Source organism: Pseudopodoces humilis, chromosome 8 (assembly GCF_049639895.1).
Source record: "Pseudopodoces humilis isolate 2021_Gansu_Grassland_sample_001 chromosome 8, ASM4963989v1, whole genome shotgun sequence".
NCBI classification, from domain to species: Eukaryota; Metazoa; Chordata; class Aves; order Passeriformes; family Paridae; genus Pseudopodoces; species Pseudopodoces humilis.
This window is the reverse complement of record NC_142207.1, coordinates 19,890,492-19,912,929: the sequence shown is the minus strand read 5'-3', so window position 1 is coordinate 19,912,929 and position 22,438 is coordinate 19,890,492. Positions and strand designations below refer to the sequence as shown.

The 22,438-nt window shown below is 35.4% G+C and overlaps 1 protein-coding gene across 4 annotated transcripts in view; it reads left to right on the top strand.

Annotated features, from left to right (window-relative positions):
- METTL8 (methyltransferase 8, tRNA N3-cytidine) overlaps positions 1 to 22,438 on the top strand; it is a 45,675-nt gene that overhangs the window by 13,084 nt on the left and 10,153 nt on the right. For 3 of the 4 annotated variants that reach the window (XM_088058576.1, XM_014249546.2, XM_014249550.2), the window contains 7 exons: positions 1,555 to 1,949; positions 2,507 to 2,556; positions 5,070 to 5,133; positions 5,467 to 5,606; positions 7,437 to 7,543; positions 7,642 to 7,707; positions 8,429 to 8,748. In XM_088058576.1, coding sequence (XP_087914702.1) covers positions 1,555 to 1,949; positions 2,507 to 2,556; positions 5,070 to 5,133; positions 5,467 to 5,606; positions 7,437 to 7,543; positions 7,642 to 7,707; positions 8,429 to 8,616 — 1,010 coding nt within the window. In that variant the 3' untranslated portion in view covers positions 8,617 to 8,748. Of the gene's footprint in view, positions 1 to 1,554; positions 1,950 to 2,506; positions 2,557 to 5,069; positions 5,134 to 5,466; positions 5,607 to 7,436; positions 7,544 to 7,641; positions 7,708 to 8,428; positions 8,749 to 17,740; positions 17,796 to 22,438 lie in introns of those variants that run through there. The other variant, XR_015773055.1, reaches the window with a different exon arrangement.

The window sequence follows — 22,438 nt, the reverse complement described above, 5'->3', positions numbered from 1 at the left end:
TTTATTATGTGTCCAGTTCTGCTTGTTATTTTCATTAGTGACCTTGGGAAATTAGAGACTTGAAGATTATGTTAAGTGAAGAGATGTTTCAAGTATGGTGAAGGACAAGATTAAGATTCAGAAAGATCTGGACAAACAGTGGAAAAAATAATCTGAAATATATAAATTTGCTAAAAATTAGTGCAGATTTCTTTGCTTCAGAATAATTCCTTGAGGAAAAAAAAATAGGTTTTGGAACAATTGGCTTGGTAGTCATTTTGCAGAAGGAGATCTGAGAGTTGTGGTGAATCACTAGCTGAATCAGCAGTGTCATGCTGTTGCAAAATGGCAAGCTGGGAGTTATAAACAGGATTACAACCTGTAAGCCTTGTAAAATACTCCTTTTGCTCTGCAATGATAATGCCTTTGCCAGAATACAGCACCCAAAAGTAGTAAATCAATTGCAGAGAATATAGAGAAGAAAAATTGAAATTATCAGAAGTCTAAAAATCTAAAAAGATAGTTAGGTTTAGACAATCTAGAAGAGAGATTGTTTATGGAGGGATAGTAAAATACTTCAAATATATAAATAGTAATATATAGTAAATACTGCAGTATTATGTATTACTGTATATCTATATATACTATAGTATATATATAGTAAAGTACTTCAAATATGTAAATAGGTGTTACAAAGAGAAAAGAGAAAATGCTTTGCCTGCTTGATCTAGTTGGGACAAGAATTGCTTGACCTAATTGCAAGATGGAAGTTTTTATTTAGGTAGTGGAAAAAGTTTCTAACTATGTAGAAAATTAGGGACTGTAATATATTACTGAAGAAAGTTGTATGTGAAAAGTGGTATTTTAAGAAAAAGTTGGACAGATTTTTGTGGAGAAGGGGTATGAATTCCCTGACTGTGAAATCCCTTCCAGTTCTACTCTTTGACACCCTAACACTGTTAGAATATTTTGTGAATTAAAAGTGAACACAAAGGTCTGTTGTAAGACTCTGAAATGCTTTGAAAAATAAGAAAGCAGGTATGTTCCTTCTCTGTTGTTGAATGGTTAAGTGTGAATTACTTTCTATTTGCTATGCAGTAGCATTTATCAGTCCACTTCACAAACCTGGAATTTTTTTTAAGAGGTGATGAGGTAACAACAAATTTTCAATTGATGACAGAATTTCATAAAGCATAAAAGAATTTCAATTTACTATTTCTTAAGTGATTGAAAAGATGCATTGTTTTTATAATTTGAGACATGAAAGCTTGTCTAAGAATCTTCAGATTGCGTATTTTGGTGGTGCTGTTTTATGATGTCACTACCTTTTTAAAAAAATGCAGTAAGCCTGTCTACCCCTTCCTAAGCGACATGAAATCTAATTAAACCTTCATAGGAGTTATTTTGAGCACAAGTTAAGGTGAGACACAAAATCTATATGTTTTCATTTAAATGTATAATGTGTGGAACTATGGATTTTTGAACTGTATATTTCAGGTCCAAATTATATGTTCTCTTAGAGTATTTTCTAGATAAGCTCATAATCACCAAGGTTTTGTTCTGTTTAAATTTCAGATAAATATGAGAGAGAAGCCAGTAAATATTGGAATGAATTTTACAAGACACACAAAAATAACTTTTTCAAGGATCGCAATTGGCTGTTTCTGGAGTTTCCAGAAATTCTTCCAGAAAAAAAGAGACAAGAGTTCAAAACAGAAGAAATATCTTCAGAACATGCAAAAATAAATAATGACAACAGTTTTCAACTAAAAAATGGAATGTTTGAAGAAGGAGAAAAATACTGGAAGAAATATTATGGATGTGGTTCTACTGCTGTGCAAGGATATGCATATAATAAAAATCAAGTAAAAGCTCATTATATTGACAATCCTCAAGGTAAAAACTGTGGAGAAGAGCTTGGCAAGGTAGAATCCTTCCCTGGTTGTGATGCCACTTACCGAATATTAGAGGTAATGCACTGCAAATGTTCTGCCCATCATATAGAGCTCCACTTAATTACTCAAAAATCTAATAAAGACCTTTGCTAAGTATCAAGAAAGCAAGCCTCTAGAATTTTACATACTACCTTCATTTATGGCAGAAAATTTTGGAGAAACTTAAATCTGGACTTGGTTTTCCCTTTAAGTTTTTCCCAAATCAGAACAGGGCTAGATTGTCAGATTTCATTTTCACTGAAAGTCAGGTTTCTTATTTCCTAAGGAAAGGTGTGAGTTAAGTGCTCTGTCTAAAAGTGGAAGTACTTACTGCATTCTTGCCAAATGGTGAAATTGGACAATAATATTGCATTTTCTAATGCAGTTTGAGAGACAGATTCTCTCTTAACTTTAGAAAGACAGTGATCATGTAAATGATTTGAGAACTGTGGTATGAGCTTTTTATTAAAGAATATACCTTTTCTCTCCAACATACCTTCAAGTCTAATGAGTCCTACCAGCCAACTAATTTAAGACAAAAAAGGTGTTATTTGCTCATTTATTTTAACTTTATCTTTCTTTTCTGATTTTAGGTTGGTTGTGGAGCTGGAAACAGTGTCTTTCCTATTCTGAAAGTTCTATGGTACATAGTGTTGGATTTCCAAATATTAATGAAAGAATAATATTCTTAATATTCACAGAATAAGATTCACATCTTCATTTTCACCAAATGTTGGTGCTGGATCAGTGCTGCAGGAAGTGTTGAGTGAACCATTTTACAGCCCTACAATTCTTAATGTGTCAGACCACAAATAATGTTGGTAGAATCAGTGTAGGATACTCCTCATATTGCTCCTCCCTGGTCTTGAGGGATCATATTTGCTGACAAAGTTTGGGTGCATTCAGGCTGATTTCTTGTAGTTAACCTCAGGCAGGTGAAATATTCTCTTGTCTTGTACACTGTAAAGCTACCAGCTATCTCTTCAAAAGGCCAAAATGATAGAGACCATAGATGTGACCTACTGGAAAGAAATTCTATTTTTTCTGAATTGGCTGGTATATTTGTCACATTACTTGTGGTTTTAGTGCCAAGGCACAGGTCCTGTATCACATTACTTAATTAATTGAAACATCTTAATCCATTTAGCTTCCAGTTTTAGAAAAATCTGTTGTGACAGCTTGTCCTCCCATCCATGTAGGCAGGAAGGTTTTATTGGAAAGGCAGTATATGTTTCAAGGGTTGAAATAGATTTCTTTTTATTCATGCCTTTAAGAGCTTGGGAACAACACTATTCATTATTGTATCGATGAATTCTGATTGCTAGTATCACCATTATACAAAATTAGTCCATTTTGCAGATACGGAAACAGCAGGAGGAATTGAGTGATGCACCAGGATCATACATGAAACCTCTAAGTGTTAGCAATGCATCTTCATCCCACAGCAAATGCTTTGCTTCAGACAGCATGTAGTGAAAGGAGAGCCTGGTTTCATATTAAAACTTTGAAAGGAACACTATATAGGAAAATATATAATGTAGCTGTTTTGAAAAAGATGAGACAAACTTTTGTGTTTTCCTCACAGGAGTCATTAGTCATAGTTTGGCATTTCTAATAATTAGGAATCTACTCTTTAGGTATTCTTCCTGGAGATCTCTATTTGTATGTAAATCCTCCAATCAATCACATTGGTTGATACATTAAACAACTTGCTTGTTTGTCTTGTATATGACTTAATGGAAAGATCTCTTATCTCTAAGCAGGCTTGGCATTATGGAACAGTTGGTTTTACTCTGAACTTAATAATATAAAAATTGTCATTCTGGCAATTATATGTATATAAAATAATATATTTATATGCATATAATTATATGCATATAAAAACAAGCCAGTGTCAAGTAAGTGTGCCCTGGCTACGGAAGAAAATTTCACTAAGGTTAGTAATGTAACTCTTAAACCTCTTTCCCCTCCCTCCCTTAAAATTTAAGTTAGTGCTTTTTAATGCAAGTGTGTCATGAAAACACCATCCAGATCAAGCCATGTCTTTGTCTTAAGTGGACTTTCTACGTGGTTCCTATTCTGCTCTTAAAAAAATTTTAAACCCCCCCCAACATTATAACGAGTTGATTAGGTAATCAGCTTAACCTTTCCCAAGGGACTGACTGGGTCCAAGGCCTGGCTGCTTGTCCTCATTCATAATAAATATGAAAATTCATCAATTCTCATGGTGGACACAGAGCTGATAAAGGTTTTATTCAGCAACAAGCATGGATTATATTTTGTTCCAGAAGCATTTTCTACTGAGCCTTCAGAAGTCACTAGTTTAGCTGTGTATAATGTGAGATCTTACAGGCACTGGTAGAGTTTATTGATTACCTTCTAAAGAAGCCATCTATCCAAAAATCTTAAGTATATTTTTGATTGGAGTAATTGATCATGAGTTGATCATGAGGTCATCTCTCAGTGAGTTTTAAGTGGCTTTCTCAGTTTATCTTCCAGAGGTGAAAAAACTTCTCCCTAGAATTCTAGTATCTGATGAAAGGTACAAGAAATTTTGCAGCTGGCTGAGTCTTGAATGGGAAGAGAAGGGAAAAAAAGTGTTACAGGAAATTCTTTTTCATCCTAGCTGGAAAACAAAGGAGATAATGAAGTACAATAACCAGTAATGCTTAATCAAAACAAAAGAACAGCAAGGTGATACATGGAAATGCAAACTTCTACAGAACTGGATGACTTTTGCAACTCTGCATCCCTGCCCAAATCATATTGCTAATTAAAGTGCATGCATGGGCTAATAATGCAGTGCTCCTGTAAGAAAATGTGACCTATTAGTGTGCATTTATGCATTACAGCACCAGGACATTGTCATCAGTTTTGACAGCCCTCTGTGACCTTTCTTCTTTTCCTTTTTGCTTCCTTGCTGACAAGGCTATAATTCTTTTTGTACTAACTGTCTGTTGGTATTCTTATGAATTTGTCTGCCCTGTTGGTTCATTACAACCTATGTGGCTTTCCACGTGCTAGACATCAATAAAGCATGCTTGATCAAACCTGTGGAGAACCCTAGAGGACCCTCTGAAGTTTCATGAACACTGATGTAGACTTTCATCTTATACATTAATAATTTTCTAACTGATGTTGGTTTTGTTTTCCTAGCAATACACCTGGAACCTTTCTATACTGTTGTGATTTTGCTTCAGGAGCAGTGGAGCTGGTAAAGGTAATTCATACACTCGCTTTAGAGTACCTTACAAGCCTGTAATTCAGGAGGCTGCCAGGAAGCCATCTTCATGAAAAAGAATGTGATGGCTTTGACAACTTTTAACTGAAGTTTTCAATATTCCAAAGAACAAAGTCATACTGTATGCAGAGAGGAATGAATACCATCAGTGGGCTTGCTTCTCAGCTTGAGTTAAGATACCGGACAGAATAGGCTTTTATATGAGATGTTTTACAATGCAGAATAATTGAAGAAAAAATGTTTCTTGAGTCACAGTAAACGTATTAACTACTACTGTTCTCTCTATGCCTCTTTTCATCTTTTTCCTGACAGTCACATTCGTCCTACAATTCAGCCTGGTGTTCTGCCTTTGTTCATGATGTGTGTGATGATGCTTTACCCTATCCTTTTCCAGATGAGATCCTGGATGTCATTCTCCTTGTCTTTGTGCTCTCTACTATTCATCCTGACAGGTAAATGAAGACTAAAGGGCAAAGCAAATGGGTTAAATCTCTTTTTTAACTGGAGGTTTTCAATAATAGCAGAAGAAGATGATGAATCTTTGTTATTTAATAAGCTACAGAATATATAAGGTACTCTAAATGCTGTTTACCATTTTCAGGCTTCAGGAGAAAAGCTGGTCAAGCTAATTATAATTAGTGAATCTCCAGTCTCCATCAAAATACAAGGGGTATATTGTAACTAAGTACATCTCTATTAGAAGTGACAGATTCAAAAAAATAGCAAATTAGAACACCAGACTGTCAGTCTTCTAGAAGGTAGTTATTTTTAGTGATCAAAACCAAACATTCCTGATTTAACACCTTACAACATGTTGATATGGACCTGGATTGCTGATTTGGCCACATTCAAATGCTTACATGCAGCCCTTTTAAACTAAAATACATCTGTAATTTTGTAACTCGTTTGGATTAAGAACATTTGATCTAATTTTCGTGTATGGTGTGATGTTGCGTACTGTTAGCCTTTGCTAATGCTTCTTGATGTCTAATGAACCAAATTTTATAGCTGATTGTGAAAATGCTCTTTTTAATGCAAAAATGTAAAAGAGGGCATGTAAGTTAAACTTCTTGACTCTAACTAGGTTACATGTAGGGAAATACATGCTGTTTGTGTGATAATACATTTATTACCCCCAAGAATGTCATTAAAATGGGCTTGGCGTACAGAACAGTATTGGCCTAAGTCTGAGAACTGTTTTCCTGCTACTAGTGATTAGCTTTATACAGAAAAATCTTCCCTGTATAGGATATTTCTCCTTTCTGTTTATTCAGAGATGATCACAAGTCACACAAATCCAGGGTCCAGGTTTTAAAAACAATTCAATCAGGAGACTTCAGATCTTCATAACTCCAGCGATGCTGCCAAAAAGAAATTGGACAACAGTGATTCATTCAGTCACTGTGCCTGTAGAAGCAGTAATCTGATGTTCTGTCAGAATTTCTGTGGATCCTTCCTACTAGTCTTTCAAGAATACATTTGAGGGTTTTGTGGTTGATTTTCTGTTTTGTTTGTTTACTTTTTGTTGTTCATTTGTTTGGGGGGGGTTGTCATTGTTGGTTTTGGTTTTTTTGTTTGTATTGGTTTTTTTCCCCCCAGGGCTGACATGGATACTTTTGTGTGCATGTGTGTGTATACACACATGAAGGTTTTCATGTAATTATTTGCGTTGTGAGACCCACTTTCCAAAGACGTGTTAGTCATTACTGCCATCTCATAGGAATGAAATGACTGCATAAAGGGAAATGTGATCCAGGTTCATCTTTCTCAATATACATTTTTTTCTGGAAACTTTTAAAATGGCAAATGAAAAGAAAACCAAGGGACTCATGATGCAGAATGTATGTACCTTGAAAAGATGGAAAATACATGTGAAAGGGACACATCTATTCAGCAAATTGTTACTTAGTAATTTCTGTCTAGGCTATTGTGTTTAGTTTTTGATAGTTGCTACTCTTGTAGTCAATTTTTAACGCACTTCAATTCTCCTATAAGGCACCTATAAAATTTGGTTTCAGGATTGGAAGTATTAAAGTTTCTTCAAGCTGTATAATTAACGTCTTCTAGTTCTGCTGGATGAAATTTCTCAAAGCACTTTCACTCTTTGTGCACGTACATTTCTTTCTGTGTGTGCAAAACTTCTATTTATATAGGCAAGGCTGTAATTCTGCACACAACTACTGTCCTACACATTCCTAGGTGGTGCTGCCTTTTTGGTCTGTGGCAGCAAACTTGGTTCCTTATGTTTGCAAACTTCACCAGCATCTCATCTATTCTCTAAGGATGCAAGGGGTTGTAAATAGGTTGGCTAAGCTACTGAAGCCTGGAGGAATGTTGTTATTTCGAGACTACGGAAGATATGATACAGCTCAACTTCGTTTTAAAAAAGGTAATTCCTGAATGGTTTTGTAGTTCACTGTTCATTTTAGCTCTTTCTGGGAAAAAAAAAGTGACATGTCCTTTTTCATTACTGCTCTAATTTCTTAGGTCATTGCTTGTCAGAAAATTTTTATGTAAGAGGAGATGGAACCAGAGTATATTTCTTTACCAAAGGTATGTAATGTTATAGTTTCATAGAAAGGGTTGAGTGTTTCTCAGTGTGATTTGGATTATGAAAGTTCATCTTAAAACATTAATTTAAAGAAGGTCTTATTGGCTTTTTAAAAAATTCTCTGCTTTTAAAAAGCCCAAAGCTAACATTAGTAATAAAATAATTTCCTTTGTGTGCACACTTGTTGCATTTGGGGTCCTGCAAGTCTGCTTAATGATATCACTGGAAATTTCTTTTTAAATACCCTGTGTGTAATTGTATACTCAAATTTTATTATTTAAACATTCACATGATTTCTCTGTTAAAATTGAGTTAAACATTCTTGGAAGGAGAGTCTGTAGCTATATATGGCATAAAAGTCTGGATTGTTATTTGTCAGGGGAAATAGCTTTACCTCAATAATATATGAACAGTGACCAAATGTCATGCATTTGTTTACTCAACTATGGCATCTTGAACTCTGTGAAGAAAGGGGATCTGTGGATGCTGTGAATAATAACTAACATGGTTTGGGGCTCAACATAATGATTTTTACTGCAATATAAACCAAGAGCTGTGAAAATGAATTTTTAACAAAAGCCTTATTACAGGCAGTGTCCTTTAGCTTTCAAATTGCAAAACAGATTTACTTCCATCTTTGGGTGAACTACAGGTTGGTAATTACTACATTCTACCAATTATTTTTTTTTTTTAATTGCAATAATTCTTCATATGAAAAAATAGATGAGGTATGGAAAATGTTCAGCTTGGCTGGATTAACTGAAGTACAGAATTTAGTTGATCGGCGATTACAAGTAAACAGAAAGAAAAAAGTGAAAATGCAGCGAGTTTGGATACAAAGCAAGTTCCAGAAGCCGTTGCTATCTCTGCATAATCCTGAGGAAACCAGCAAAAGGCACCCTTGTAAATAATTGTATTCCAGAAATATAGTTCAGAGTTGAACTTCAGAAACTGGAGCAAATTTAAGTATGTATATTTCCAGTAAATGTTGTGTTAGCCACTGATAAGTATAAAATAGTTCAATAAATATATTGAACTGAAAACCTTTCTCTGACTTTCTTTTCTTTGTAAATATATATGTCTGAGAAAAATCTGGGGGGAAAAAAAGGCCATTTCTGACTTCTGCTTTATATGCAGTAATCTTTTCAAAATTGTGGCCAGGCATTATTTTACCCCCTTGACTATGAATAGTCAATACCTATATACCTCATTACTGTTGAAATTCACAGTAGGTAAAAAGCTTTAGTCGGAAGCATAATTGTTGCAGAGGTTTAGAGAAACAGAGTATCTGTTCTCACTATTACTACAGGCTGCACTGTGCTAATTTCTGAGTCACATCCTTTTCAACCACTGTGTCTTACAACTGTATTTCTTCTTTGGAGGGAAATTTCTTGGTGCATAAATAATGAAGACAAAAATCTCTTTCTGATTTGCATATAGCTGTCATTTCACACTAACTGCATGTGATATGTATACATATCAGATTACTCAGCGATTTTTGTCCTCCACTGTGACTGATTTATTATGCTGTGGTCTCCACTTTTCGTTTACAAGCTCATAAAGAACATGCCAAATTCAAATACAGTGTATTACATATGAATTGTTCTAGGTTGTAAACTGAATGTGTTTCATGTAGAAAAGAATTACCAAAATGCCAAAACATTTCTGAAACCAAATAGTTAATATTGTATTGTTGTCTGAAGAAATACAAATATTATTTTTATGATATGCTAGACATGCTAGAGGGAGGAGCAGAAACAGTAGTTCTGAGTACATTTTATTAATATTATTATGGGGTAATGTAATCACACTAGAATGGTAATCTGCCTGGCATTTGAGATATTTTTGTTGTTTACAAAAATAAGTTGCTTTCTTAGGGATTGTATATTAGAAAGAAAAAAAAAAAACAATGCTTTTTATTGACCAGGTGGGAATACAGTAAAGGACAGGACTACATTAGTACTTCAAATTCTTTTAAGAAGAAAACTGCAGCACTGTTTTCAAATGTAGAACATGATCCTGAGGCTGTTGAGGTTGTATTTAAAGATGCCACGATGCCACTTTGCTATTTAAATGTAATTTTAAATCACTTTGCCACTAGGAGAGAACAAGAAACAGGTGAATGAATAAGATAAATGTCTTACTTAAACAAGGCTATGAGATGCCTGTAATCTATAACATGTAGTTTTGAGTGCCGTTAATACATTGACACTCAAAGTCTGTTGTCTTTTGTTGTTTTTGTTTTAGTCTGAAGGGTAAATGTGTCACAGCTGACAGCCCAGCCCGTTGTTCTTTTTGCAAGTTGTTGGTGGCTAAGCTAAGGAGGACTGATGGTCTTCTAGGAAGACGACACTAGGTTTTTCCTTCTAGGAAGAAAACCCTGAATTACCTACATGGGGATGCCAAGTAGCTTCATCCCCTTTAACCCAGTGTTTCAAGAATGAGTTGCAGTAAGGGGTCTGATCCTGCATTTTTGATATGTTTGATACTCCCATTAGAGGAAGATACTGTTTTATAAATTAAGAGGCTTAGGAAGCTTTGGTTAGCAATGGCATTATTGTAACCTGCAATAAAACCCTTGTGGGATAAATCAAAGGTTAAAACACAGCTGTATTTCTTAAAGCTCTAATCTAAGAGATTGTAGCATCATCATGGAAAATATAAATAAATGTCTCCTTATATTTTAAATAATGTTGCTAGTCTGTTTTATTAATTGTGACTTCTGAATATACATAGCTCTTAGCTAGTGCAAATCATTTTCACTTGTAGAATTTTCCAGGGGAGTGATAATGGTAAGTTCTGGAGCATCATGCAGTCTTATTCATATGCGTGATGTAAATTTTCCATTTGTAGAGGCTAATGTAATGTTTGCTTTGGCACTCACAAGGATATATTGATTCTGGCAAGATTTTAATATACTATGTTGTTGGTTAAACAAAAGTGTGACATCACAAAAAACCAAACCCTGAATTTTGAATGGCCTTAAGCAAAATTGGCTGTTTCTTCTCCACAATTTGCAGTGTTAAGTATCGGCTGCCTCTTTTAGAATAATGGTGCCTGATTTGGAAGTAATAAGATCAGCTGCTATTTTAAGTGTAGAATATCCACTGTCTGAACAGTTGTAAGATTCACAGAAGGGGATATGGAAAAAGGCATCATTCCCAATAAGAACTTTTGAATCTGAATAGCAGTTTCTGTGTTTCGGCTTTATGACATTTCAATTTTCAAAAAGCTTAATCAAAGACATAATTTTAAAACACTTCTAAATTATCTGTACTAAGCAAGAAGGACTACTGAAATAAAGGAAGAAAAAAAGATGCAGACATCTGTGTAGGAAAGGCGGTTTAAAATTGCTTATTGTTAATTAATTTTTGGAGGAAAGAAAACTAGTTTATTATAGAAAAATGCACTTAGGTTTCACTTTTGACATATGAAGTTGATTCTTTAATCTGATGTGTACCTAAAATTAACTTATACACATTCTATAAATACTGAACATTTTAATTTGTAATTGCAAGTTTTCTTTTAATTTTTTTGTGAAAGTATTTTTTGTTGTTTCAAGCATAGCTTCCTAATGGCAATTAGAGAAAGGTAGTCTTGCTAGAACTGAGCTTTGGCTTCATTGGTTTTGGCTTGCTTTATGATTACCATGTATTTTTTTGCCCAGATGTATATGGTACTTGCTAGTTTAGATCTTGCTTAGTTTTTAAGCAAGTGTGAGGCAGTTAAAAAGTAAAGAAAGTGACCAACTTATTTTCCTACACTAATTTTGAAGTATCTAGTCAATAACAATTGGCTCATATGAAAAAACTGTGGCCTTTTTCTTAGCAAAACCAAGGGAGATGCTTGTGCCATATTCACAAATCCACCAAATCTGAAGAGGACAGCCAAATGCAGGCATGATGAAGAGACTCATCATGCTGAGTAGAACTCTAGGGAAAAGTTTATTGTCTTGGAAACTGCACAGCTAATCTCCTGATTGTGCTAGTTAATAATGACTAAATATTGATGGCAAACAATCCCAGAATTTGTATTAAACAAGTGCGGAAATCACTTAACATAAATTTTGCTACTTCATTTTCATTTGTGTTGTTAACTTTACTCACCGTTCTAGTGTGCTCTTTGGTCTGTTGACATATGATTTGCTTCCTCTTTTTCCTATGCGTAGTGGACAACTGAGCAGTTTCCCTAGGAGCTATATACACAAACATTTGCAGTAAAGTTGGCTCAATTATTGTTAGAATTGAAAAAAGGGAGTTTTTTCCTTCTGTACAGATTGCTTTTTCTTTTTGTGTGAATGCAAAAAATTGTATAGATGCTAAATTATATATAGTGGTGGTGGCTGTATTTTTAATAATTTTAAGTCAAGTGTCAGAGAATCATAGAATGGTTTGGGTTGGAAGGAATCTTAAAGATCATTTAGTTCCAAACCCTTCTGCTGCAGGCAGGGACACCTTCCACTAGACTAGGTTGCTCGAAGTCCCATCCAACCTGTCCTTGAATATGGGTATGATGTCTATGATAATAGTTCTTATATGACCCATTTCTTATCCATGGAGCATCTTCATAATGGGTGGTTGAACAACCTTGGGAATAAAACATGTGCATTTTGCAAAAATATTAAACACTGCTATTGTTAATAATACAGTTTGCTTTGCCTTTAGTATATGTAAACATTTGGAACAGGAATTGGACATGAGGGGCTTTTTACATTGGTTATGTGCCAGTTCCCCTTCTCTTAAGAATCATCCAGAATTTGGACAAGTGTAAGTCTCCTATATGCAGTTGCACTTCATATCTGGTCAGTAAGAACTACATGGGTTGCCATGGGATCTTAGGAGGTTCTTCGTTTTACCTGTGCCTCCTGGTATATGGGTCATGCCCGGACTGGCCTTTGAGAAGGAAACTTCTCTGTTGAGAGACCATCCTTCACCTTTTCCTAGTACCAAGCAACTGAAAGGAGAATTTGCCTGATTTGAAAGCAAAAGCCATACATGCGAGAGGGGAGAAAGATGAAGACGCAGATCAAAGGCAGGCAAGAGAGGGAGTGAGTGTTTCCTCTAGGGTGAGGAGGAAGCTTGGATAGGCTGACCAAGAAAAATGAGATGCAGAACTTAGGAACAGGACACTGTGGGCACAGTTTATGGAGAAGATTTGTAACAGGGTACAGTGTGGCAGGGTGAGGACCTTGGGCCTAGAAATGAATGAAATTAAATTAAATAGTGGAGGTGAGAAGAGAAAGGGAAGAGACATTCATCACAAAAATAGGGTGAAATCTGGATAAGCAAAGCAACCAGTATAAGGACTGCAGGTAGAAAAACCTGTCTTCAAAGTTTTATTCTCCCAAGTGGTAATGTATTTTCACATCTTAGCAGAATATTTCAGGTTTTCTCTTTCATCCATATGTGCACAATGCATTTCAATATATTAAAAAGATGGAATGTTTCATTTGTTGTAGTTTGTATGTCCTATGCACATGTTTTTAACTGTGCAGGCAAGTGTGTGATACACCTGCTTTTGCTTTCTCCTTAGGGAACAATGTTTTTATCTTCTTTCAAGTAGAACCCTATAGTGACAGAAGCTACATTCCTAGCCTCCTGGGAAGCAAATACCAGAGAATAACAGAAGTGTCTGTATCCTGATTGTGTGCAATCAAGGTAGAACAATTAAATTTACTCCATGTGTTCTGATGATGTCCCATTTAAATCAAGACAATATCTGCAGATTATCACTGTGAAGAGCCTCCCAATATCAGTTTCTGTTATACTTGCATCTGTTCAGCAGAACTTAAAATGAATTTGTATAAACGTAAAGAAAAATAGCAGAAAAGGCTTCATCTGGGATCACAGCAATTTAGAGATGGAATATGTTTTGTTATTTTAAAACACTTATAGTTGCAGAGGAGCACTTATCCAAGAGGCTGAAAATTTCACTTATTTGAAGTATAATGTTTTGAAGCTTTGTATTCTTAATGTTAGCTAAAGATATCTTGTCAATTGTTGCTGTGAAAAAGGAGTTAGCAACAAGATAGTTTCATTTCCATAGGATATTTTGTTGATTGGGTTATGATCACTAAAATTTTGAAGGGAACTCAAAAGATTAAGGAAGCAAGTGAATTACCTTAATAAGGCTAAAACCCACAGATGACATATACAATTAATAAATAAATAGATTAAGAATAATCTAGGAATTCTTGTGTTTTGATACTAAATGAAATTTTAAGTTAATTAGAAAAACAGACTTGATGTATACTGCTAGTTATAAAAACATCCAAAATGTTAAAATTCTTGAGTATGATATAAAAATAGGATGCTCTGTAGCTACTGCATAAATCCAATATATAGTCTTCTCTATAGTGTGTCCTGTTCAGTGAGAAGAATAAAATGCAGTAAAAATAGATAGTGAAGTGTTTTCATGTCTCTAGGAATTTTTATATGAAGACAGCTTTGGGAATTGAATGATAGACAATGTGAGAATGGCATATAATGTTATGTTTTAGTATTTAGAAGATCTAATTTATACCTTTACATGACACAAAAAGCAAGATAAATTGGTCAAGTTGGGCAACAAACCACTGTATATAATTATCACCGTGCCTTATAAAAACAAGGGATCACAATGTTCACTAGGCTAAAAAGATTGGTGAGTTACTAAAAACTGGTTATATTAGACTTTTTCCTTTTTCATTTTTATATGTGTGAACAGGAAATTTTGCATATTTACTGTTCAAGATTTTTAAATGCTTCCAATTAAAAAAAAATTAAAATAATAATCCTAAAACCTTTCTCATTACCTTTTATGAAATCCTAACATTGCTCAGCAGTAGAGCTGAAGAATACGCCTGAATACAAAATGGTCTAGTTACCAAATTAAGAAAAGATAGGGGGGGAAAAAGATAGCAAAGCAGAGAACATACTAATTGGCATGACAACATGTAGTCCTGTAGCAATCATATACCACTTAGTATTTTATAAGGAATGACAAATTCAGTACAGTTTCTGAGAGAGCAGGAAAGAGACATCTTGCCACACTTGCCTGTCACTCCCGACTGTAAACTGGCACGTGGATAAGCCAAAAGCCAAAGAATGAGAGTAATTGGTTTGCTGTAAGAGTTACAATTGATTAATTATGCTTGGTTGAGACTGGCTGTTTTGGAGGGTTTCATTGCAAAGCCAGCACTAATTTTTTCTTTCTTTAGTATCAGGCACACTCTAGCCTACATTTCCTTCTGATACAGCAAGTCCTTTTTAAATGGAGGAGTGCATCTTTGAACTTGAATAGAAGGGTTGTTGTGCAGTATAGGATTTAGCAGATGGGCTTAGAGAATCCAAACCTACCACTAGTCTTTCATTTTACACTAGGAAAGGCTTTGCCATTTTAAATGGCTCTGTTTGCTACATTCCCTACTAAGCACAGTAGTCAGATGTTGTTCTGAGGAATCGGGCAGCTTAGCTTCCAATGACATTGATTACATGTCTCAACAGTGAGAGCATGAGAAAGAGTAGTGGGTGGAGAAGTGAAAAGCAGTGTGAGGCATTTCAAGGAGGAGATTTGCACTCTAGCGCTTGCATGTGGGTGACAATCCCTCAGAGAAACAATTTTCACTCTGAAGTGGAACAGAGTTGAATCTTCCTTGTTCACTTCAGATTTAATCTCCATCCCTGCAAACTACCAGTGCAGCCCGTAGTTAAACATGCATTTACTTAAGATGAAAAGAAAATAACAGTAGTGAGAAGCTGCATCTTTAGCATGGAGCTGTGATTTCACAGAGAGACGCTGGCATGACCTTGGCATAAATGGGTGCAATTCTCAATGACAGTGCTAAGCCTGTCTATACATGGGCTGAGCTAAACCCAGAGATGACACACAATGCTGTTCAAAATCATTCATTTAATTCCTTTTGAATTTTTGTGATCTAACAACTAGAGACGTTTGTGTTAAGAAAAGATATTAAAAAGCTATTGTCATTGACCATAGGTTTCTCTGACATACAAATTACAACAAACACAGTACTTACCTTATTTTAGATAAAAATGTCATCTCTTTATTCAAGAGTGAATATTAGTGAATTGAATAAATCTTCAGCTATAGTTACCAAATTCTGAAATAAGATCTGCTTTTAAAATCAGAAACAGTCTGAGCTAGCTTATACAAAGAAAGAAAAGGGAAACATTCCTCACAGTAAGTCTACATTTTATTTTACCAAAGTTTATGAGTAATCAATATAATCAACAAGAACCTTGGGTTTAGTTTCTTTTTCTTTTACGTGTACTTATTTTAGTAGCAAAAGAAAGCAGATGGAAAAGGAAGCTGCACAGTACACAGTCTAAAAACATGCAAGTATTGTTATATCATTTAAGATATTTAACAAGCTACTAAATCACACTCTTCTTCTTGCATCAATTGCCTGGGGGCAGAGTATCAGAAACAGTAAATATTTATTTTACTTAGAAACAATGTTAGTAAAAGGCCTCAGGGTTTAATTTGGAAGAAAAGTAAAGTCTTTGACCCAAATTTCCGATGTCATTTATGCCAGTTTAAGTCCAGAAGACTTCTAAAGTCTATAGAGATTCTTCAAGATATTGACTAGTTGCTCACAAATGGAATCCAAATTAATGGTGCCTGCTTTGGTTTTGGTTGGAGTAAATTTTGTTCACAGTGGCTGTTACGGTGCTATTTATGGTGCTTTATTTTTGTGCTAAAACCAGTTTGATTATGTACAGATGTTTTTGCTATTGTTGAGCTGCACTTGCACAGTATCAAGGCCTTTTCTGCTTCTTGTACTGCATCACCACTGAGAAGGCTGAGGCTGGGGTTGCACAAGGACATGGGAGGGGACACAGCGCCAACTTACCAAAAGGATGTTACAAACCTAGTGTCATGCTCAGCATATAAATCTGGGGAAAACAGGAGGGAGGGGGGGGACATTTGGAGTCACAGTGTTTGTCTTCCCAAGTCACCATTGCGTGTGGTGGAGCCCTGGCTGTCCTGGAGATGGCTGAGCACCTGCTGGCCCGTGGGAGGTGGTGAATGAATTAATTCTTTAGCTTCACTTGCATGCACAGCTTTTGCTTTGCACATTGAACTGTCCTTATTTCAACCCATGACTTCTCTTGCTTTTACCCTCATGACTCTCCCCCACTCCACCAGAGTGAAGTAAGTGAGCAGCTTGGTGGTGCTCAGTTGCTGGCTGGGGTAAATCCATGATACTAATACTACCTGTAAAGGTAAAATTGCTAACATTGAAGTACAAAAATACTTCGTTTGCTACTCTTACTCTGTTTAAGGGCTGAAATTTTGTTTGCTCACGTATGTGTTTATATTTTTGTGTAGGATATTCAGAATTTTTTGTCCTACAAAATTTTGTAGTGGGTAATAAGTTTTATGAAACTTAATAACCAACCAGATAAGTATGATTGATTAAGATAAGTGATTTGGAATAAAATCCTTAAGACATGTTCATATTTGTTGTTTTTCTCTCAAATACTTGAGAAAGTTCCTGTGAGATAGCATGTCTATTCTACAACTTAAAAGACCTTTGAAGTCCAAAATAACAAAGTTTGTGAAAATAGGAAAAAAACCCAAACCCAATAAGGGAAAAAGTGGCTTTTTAATGCATTGTCAGAAAGTGACAATGACAATTTATGTTTTCACATTTTACAGACATTGTGCTATTTCATTACCAAAAGACTTTGCACAATGGTATGTGATTCTAAGGAAATAGCAGTAAGACAATATAATCTAAACTTATGCTTTGGGCTTCCATTTTTTTTTCCAATTGTTCATTCTCCTTTTTCTAAATTAGTCAATCAGATTAAAAAAGAAAGCAAACATGACATTCTTTGGAAGTCACAGATAGCTGAAGGTAATGCAGGCAAATATTAGCTAAGTGTTTTTTCTGGTGGACTTTCCTTTCTTATATGAGATCAAGACTACAGCAGTCTTATCTGGTGTGTTACCAACATTTTTTTTAGTAGAGGTATGCTATATGCATGCTTGTGATACTTTATATAATTTTTATATTCTTGTTTCCAGCTACACTACCTTCTGATCTATCTTAATAAAGCTTTTGGAGACTCTCAAGTGGAGTGTAAGTATTACTTAGATATTTTAAGTATACATTACATAAGTATTACTGGTTGTATTCATAAAGTGAATAAATAAAAAGTTGAGCATAAACATGCATGTGTATCTATGTGTAGCTACATGAATAATGACAATTTCAGGCCTCTTGGTTTTCATGCCCAGCTTGTTTGGTGAGATCAGTAATGAACGTGCAAACTTTCCCCAGGGTAGCCTAGAGCAACCTTTTCTATCTTTCTGAGAGTTTCACTACTCCCTCTTTTAAAAACAAAACAAAACAAAGCAAAACCACAGCAAAACTGTTCTTGCCAAAGATAAGCCTAACAGGCTTACATTATATATATACATACATGTACATATGATTATATGTATGTATAAAAATAAAATGAGAACATTAACAGGCTGAGAGGTAGAGAAATGGAAATTGGCTGGCATCCAAGTAAAGAAAGGTCCTGGCATGAGGAAAAAAATTCTTTAAATAGGCATTTTACAGAAGGTAAGAGGGAAAGGTTGTTATCTTAGAAGTTTTTCTTTAAACAAATGGTTGTATGGAATGAGTAGTAAAAGAAAAATTAATAAAGATCTTTCTGTTCTTAATCTGGAAAAGTATACAAGCCATAACTATCACGTTTGGACTTTTTAAGCACTTTTATGCAAGGGGCCTGCTGGGGATCCACATTCTTCTGCAGTCAGTATGGATGCTGAGTCATCAGGAAAGCTGGCCATTTGGTTTTTGGTTTCTAAATATAGAGGTGAACATTTAAAGTCCTAATCTGCTAACAATGGGCACTCATATGCAGTGTTGGTGACATGAATTATTTCATTCTTAATAGGGTTATATCAAAACCAAAGCTGTGCTTGCATGGCATGCCCTCCTGAAGAACTATGGTTTCTATGACAAAAAAATTAATTAAAAATTATTACAAGAAATATATAAGAGCAACAAGTTTAGTCTTTGATAAACATCAGAACCCTCTCATGGTATTTTGTGTATCTCTGCTATATGCAGAAGAGGTGGAAAAAGTAGACTTTGGGGGAGAGAACATAAGAGCAACCAAAATTAAGGAAGGAAATTTAGAATAAGCCTTAGGAGTGAATTTTGACTCTTCAATTGTGTTTTAGCTATTGTATTCAGGGAATAAGGAGTTTGTGGGAGTCTGCCTGGAAATTGTCAGTTTGATAATAATATTATCGAAGATTTATACTAACATCACCTTTGCAACTGGTATACTATACTAACATTCAGTAAATAGATTGGTATGGGGTTTTTTTATTTCTGATGAAGTTCTGCACACTTGGTTTCTTTGAAAACATTGCTGCAGTAGGACCTTTGACATTCAAAAGGCTGTGACAGAATCAGAATTAAAACAGGCATTTTCACTTTCACTTCAGATAAATTTGTATAATTCAGTATTATGCAGTAGGAGCTCATTCTTAATAAAGCAATTGGTGGTTCAGTGTTTTATTTTGACAGCATTCTGTGCCTTCTGCATAGATCCTAGCTGAAGAGGTGCTTGCTGGGTGCTTTGCCACCTGAAAATGTGGGGCAGGGAGGGAGAAATCCTGCCAGGTTGGCAATAATGTCAGTTTGGCTAAGTGTGTTTGTAACCAGCAGCGGCATCGTGCTTCTGGCAGGGCAGACCTCAGCCATTGACTCACCCCTGTCTCTCTCTGCTCAAGTCTGCTGCTGCAGAGCATGTGCAGCACAGGTGCTATTTCCCCATCCAGCTACCAAGGTCTTCCAGGAAAGAGAGTCCTTGAACAAGCTGTGAGGTCCCATGGGTATTGTTCTGGCAGGCCAGGTATGGCCCAGGGGTGCTTCAGTGCCTGGCTCTGCTTTGAGTGAAGCATATAACTTCATTATTTAGATCACTTACAGTCCAAGTGGGCAAAACTCCTTCTAACTCTGAATTAAGGAAACAATAGCTAGTAAGTGGATGGCAGCAGAGGAAAGACTGTTTTGAGGAAAAATAGTTCTTTAATTTAAACTTTGTGTTAAACTTTCATCCTGAGTATACACAGTATGTTTCAAGAGCTATTTTTTGTAGGTGAAATAGCTGGGAACGGAACTCTTTAGCAGGATGTAAAAATCCTGTAGCTATGTTAAGTGACAAAACTCTGGCCATTGCATCCAACATGCAGTGCTTTTGTATAGTGGCAGTTCATGTGCAGCTGATTCATCAGTCAAAGAAACAGCCGTTACCTTACTATAAGATGTGAGCTTCAAAATGAGACTGTGCCCTCATTTTCTGTGAGAACTTTAAACAGGCAAAGTTTGAGGTTTTAAAAGTTAGTTGGCCATATGTGAGCTATAAAGCCACAACAAATTAGGAACTCATTAAATCTTCAAAATACTTGAATTTTATCAGTTTCCTTCCAGCTGGTGTAAGACTAAGATAATTTTACAAAAAAAAGGGGTTTCTTGAAAATATTATAGCAGCCTGATGAGAAGAATCTTTTTTTGATTGAACTAGGGCAGAGGAATCTTCTGACACCTGTGCTACAAGGTCTGGCCCTAGCCATAAACATCTTGTGTGTTAGTCTCATGGAGTTTCTCAGCAGCATGTAGGTGGAATCAAGGTCTCTGGGCTCCAGAAGAGAAATGCCTGATATGTGACCTACAAGTGTATTTCTACTGGCTGTAGTAGATATAAAGAAAACAATTAAGTCCTGGTTTATTCTACTCGTAGAAAAATCAGTAAATGTTTATTATCCAGCCCATTTCCTAATGCTCTTTGGAGAAGACTGAATCTTTTTTTCAATTATGCATGGTATGCTGAAGGTATTCATTTGGGACTTTATTACTAGTTTCTATTATAATTATCTTTATTTTGGGTGCTGTCTTTGCACAGACTGAAAACCATTTCTTAATGGAATCTTTTACTGTTGTCTATTTTCTACCTACAACATTCCAAATACTAGTTATAACTAAATACTAGTTATTTCATGTGTTCTACCATTAATATATAATGGTGAGGCCTTGATACAATTGAAAAAATATAGAATACAGATGAGATGAGACAGAGATATGGAAGGAATTACTGATTGTCTGAAATATAGCCACATTTCCAGCTTAAAGTCTTAACATTGCGTGACCAGTTAGTATGTCTTGTTGAACTTCATGTGAAAAAAAAATGCAAAATATTTATTGTGTTCACAAAACTGCTAGTGCTTCTTTTTCCAGTTTCACTTATCCCTGCTAATTCTGACAATGCTGCCACATGACTTGTGATAAAATTAAATTCCCATGAAAAACACAAGTTTGGGATATAAAATATACCTGGATTTCTCTGGTGAATGTGCCTTGCCGCAAAGGGCCCACAGCAGTTGACTGGTCAGTGACTATTATTATGCACAAATAAAGCTCCTCTCTGAGAACACCTCTATTATGACACTCATAGTATAATATGGCATGTTTTCTTTCATGTGATTCCTAGGATGACCCTGTCTCAAATTCCATATGACAAATATTGTTCTGACCCTCAGGAATCAAGTAAAAGTTTTGCCAGAGCCTTAATTTAAGACAAGATCTCATAATAAATAAATTTCGTAGTCAGATCTAGGACTACTGTGCACACCTTTTCAGGGATCTGTTGATACTTTGATGAGTGTAATATCAATATTTGTTGGGCTACATTTTCTGGGACATTCTTGATATTTTTATGCTTCCAGATAGGAATACGTAGACTATTTTGGCAAAATGCAAAGGAAACAAAAAATGCTGCAGTTTAAATATATCTGTACATTGCTGTGTTGTCAGCCCTGCTTTTTAAATTAGTTTTTGAGTTTTTATAATAAATGCTTTAATAAAATAATAATATGCAATGTTCTGTTCAGTAGTCACAGAAAAGAAGCAGTCCAGAGTCTGTATCTGCTCAATACAGAAAAGGCCCATAACAGAAGCAGCAGAATAACTCAATATGAAGAATTTTGAAAAAGGAAGCTAAGCTATTCTGCATTCTCATTTATTAGACAGGGAGAAGGTACTGAAGAGTAACCTTTAAGGAACTCAAATTATGCCTGAATAATTTGCATTTAGAAAGGATGTTCCTTACATGTTCAATTGGTTTATTGAATCCATGCTAGATTCCTGTAAATGCTACACAGGTTTTGCATCTCCGGTATCTTGCCTAAATGAAAGACTAACCTTTGGAATCTGGCTTGGCTTTATTACATTTATGTTTAGTCTAATAGAGGTGAAGAAAGTCATCAAACTGAATGGCACAAATTTTCTTGATCCTTTGGAAGCAGCTTTAACAACAGTCTCACTTGGATGTTCAAAGTGACAGGAATTAACATCATTCCTATACATAGGAACATCCTTCTACTTGAAACAGCATTCACAAACTCATGTTTCAGTAATCTACAAAGACAGAGTGTGGTGCTAAAGGAGGAAAAGCTGAATATACTTTTAATTCCTGTGAGAAATTAAAAAGAAGGCAAGTGCATTGAGTGGTGAGCAAGTCTGCCTTCATTTTGATTCTACTAGTCTGCCATCAAGAAATTTCAAACAATGCTTATTTTACTGAACAAAGATATTTTGAAAATTATTGTCTTAAGGAGCTGTGGGGTTGGTGTGAATGTAGACAGAGGTAATTTTGTTCCTTTAATGTACAGTATATATTGGCAGTAAATTCTTCCTGGAGACAG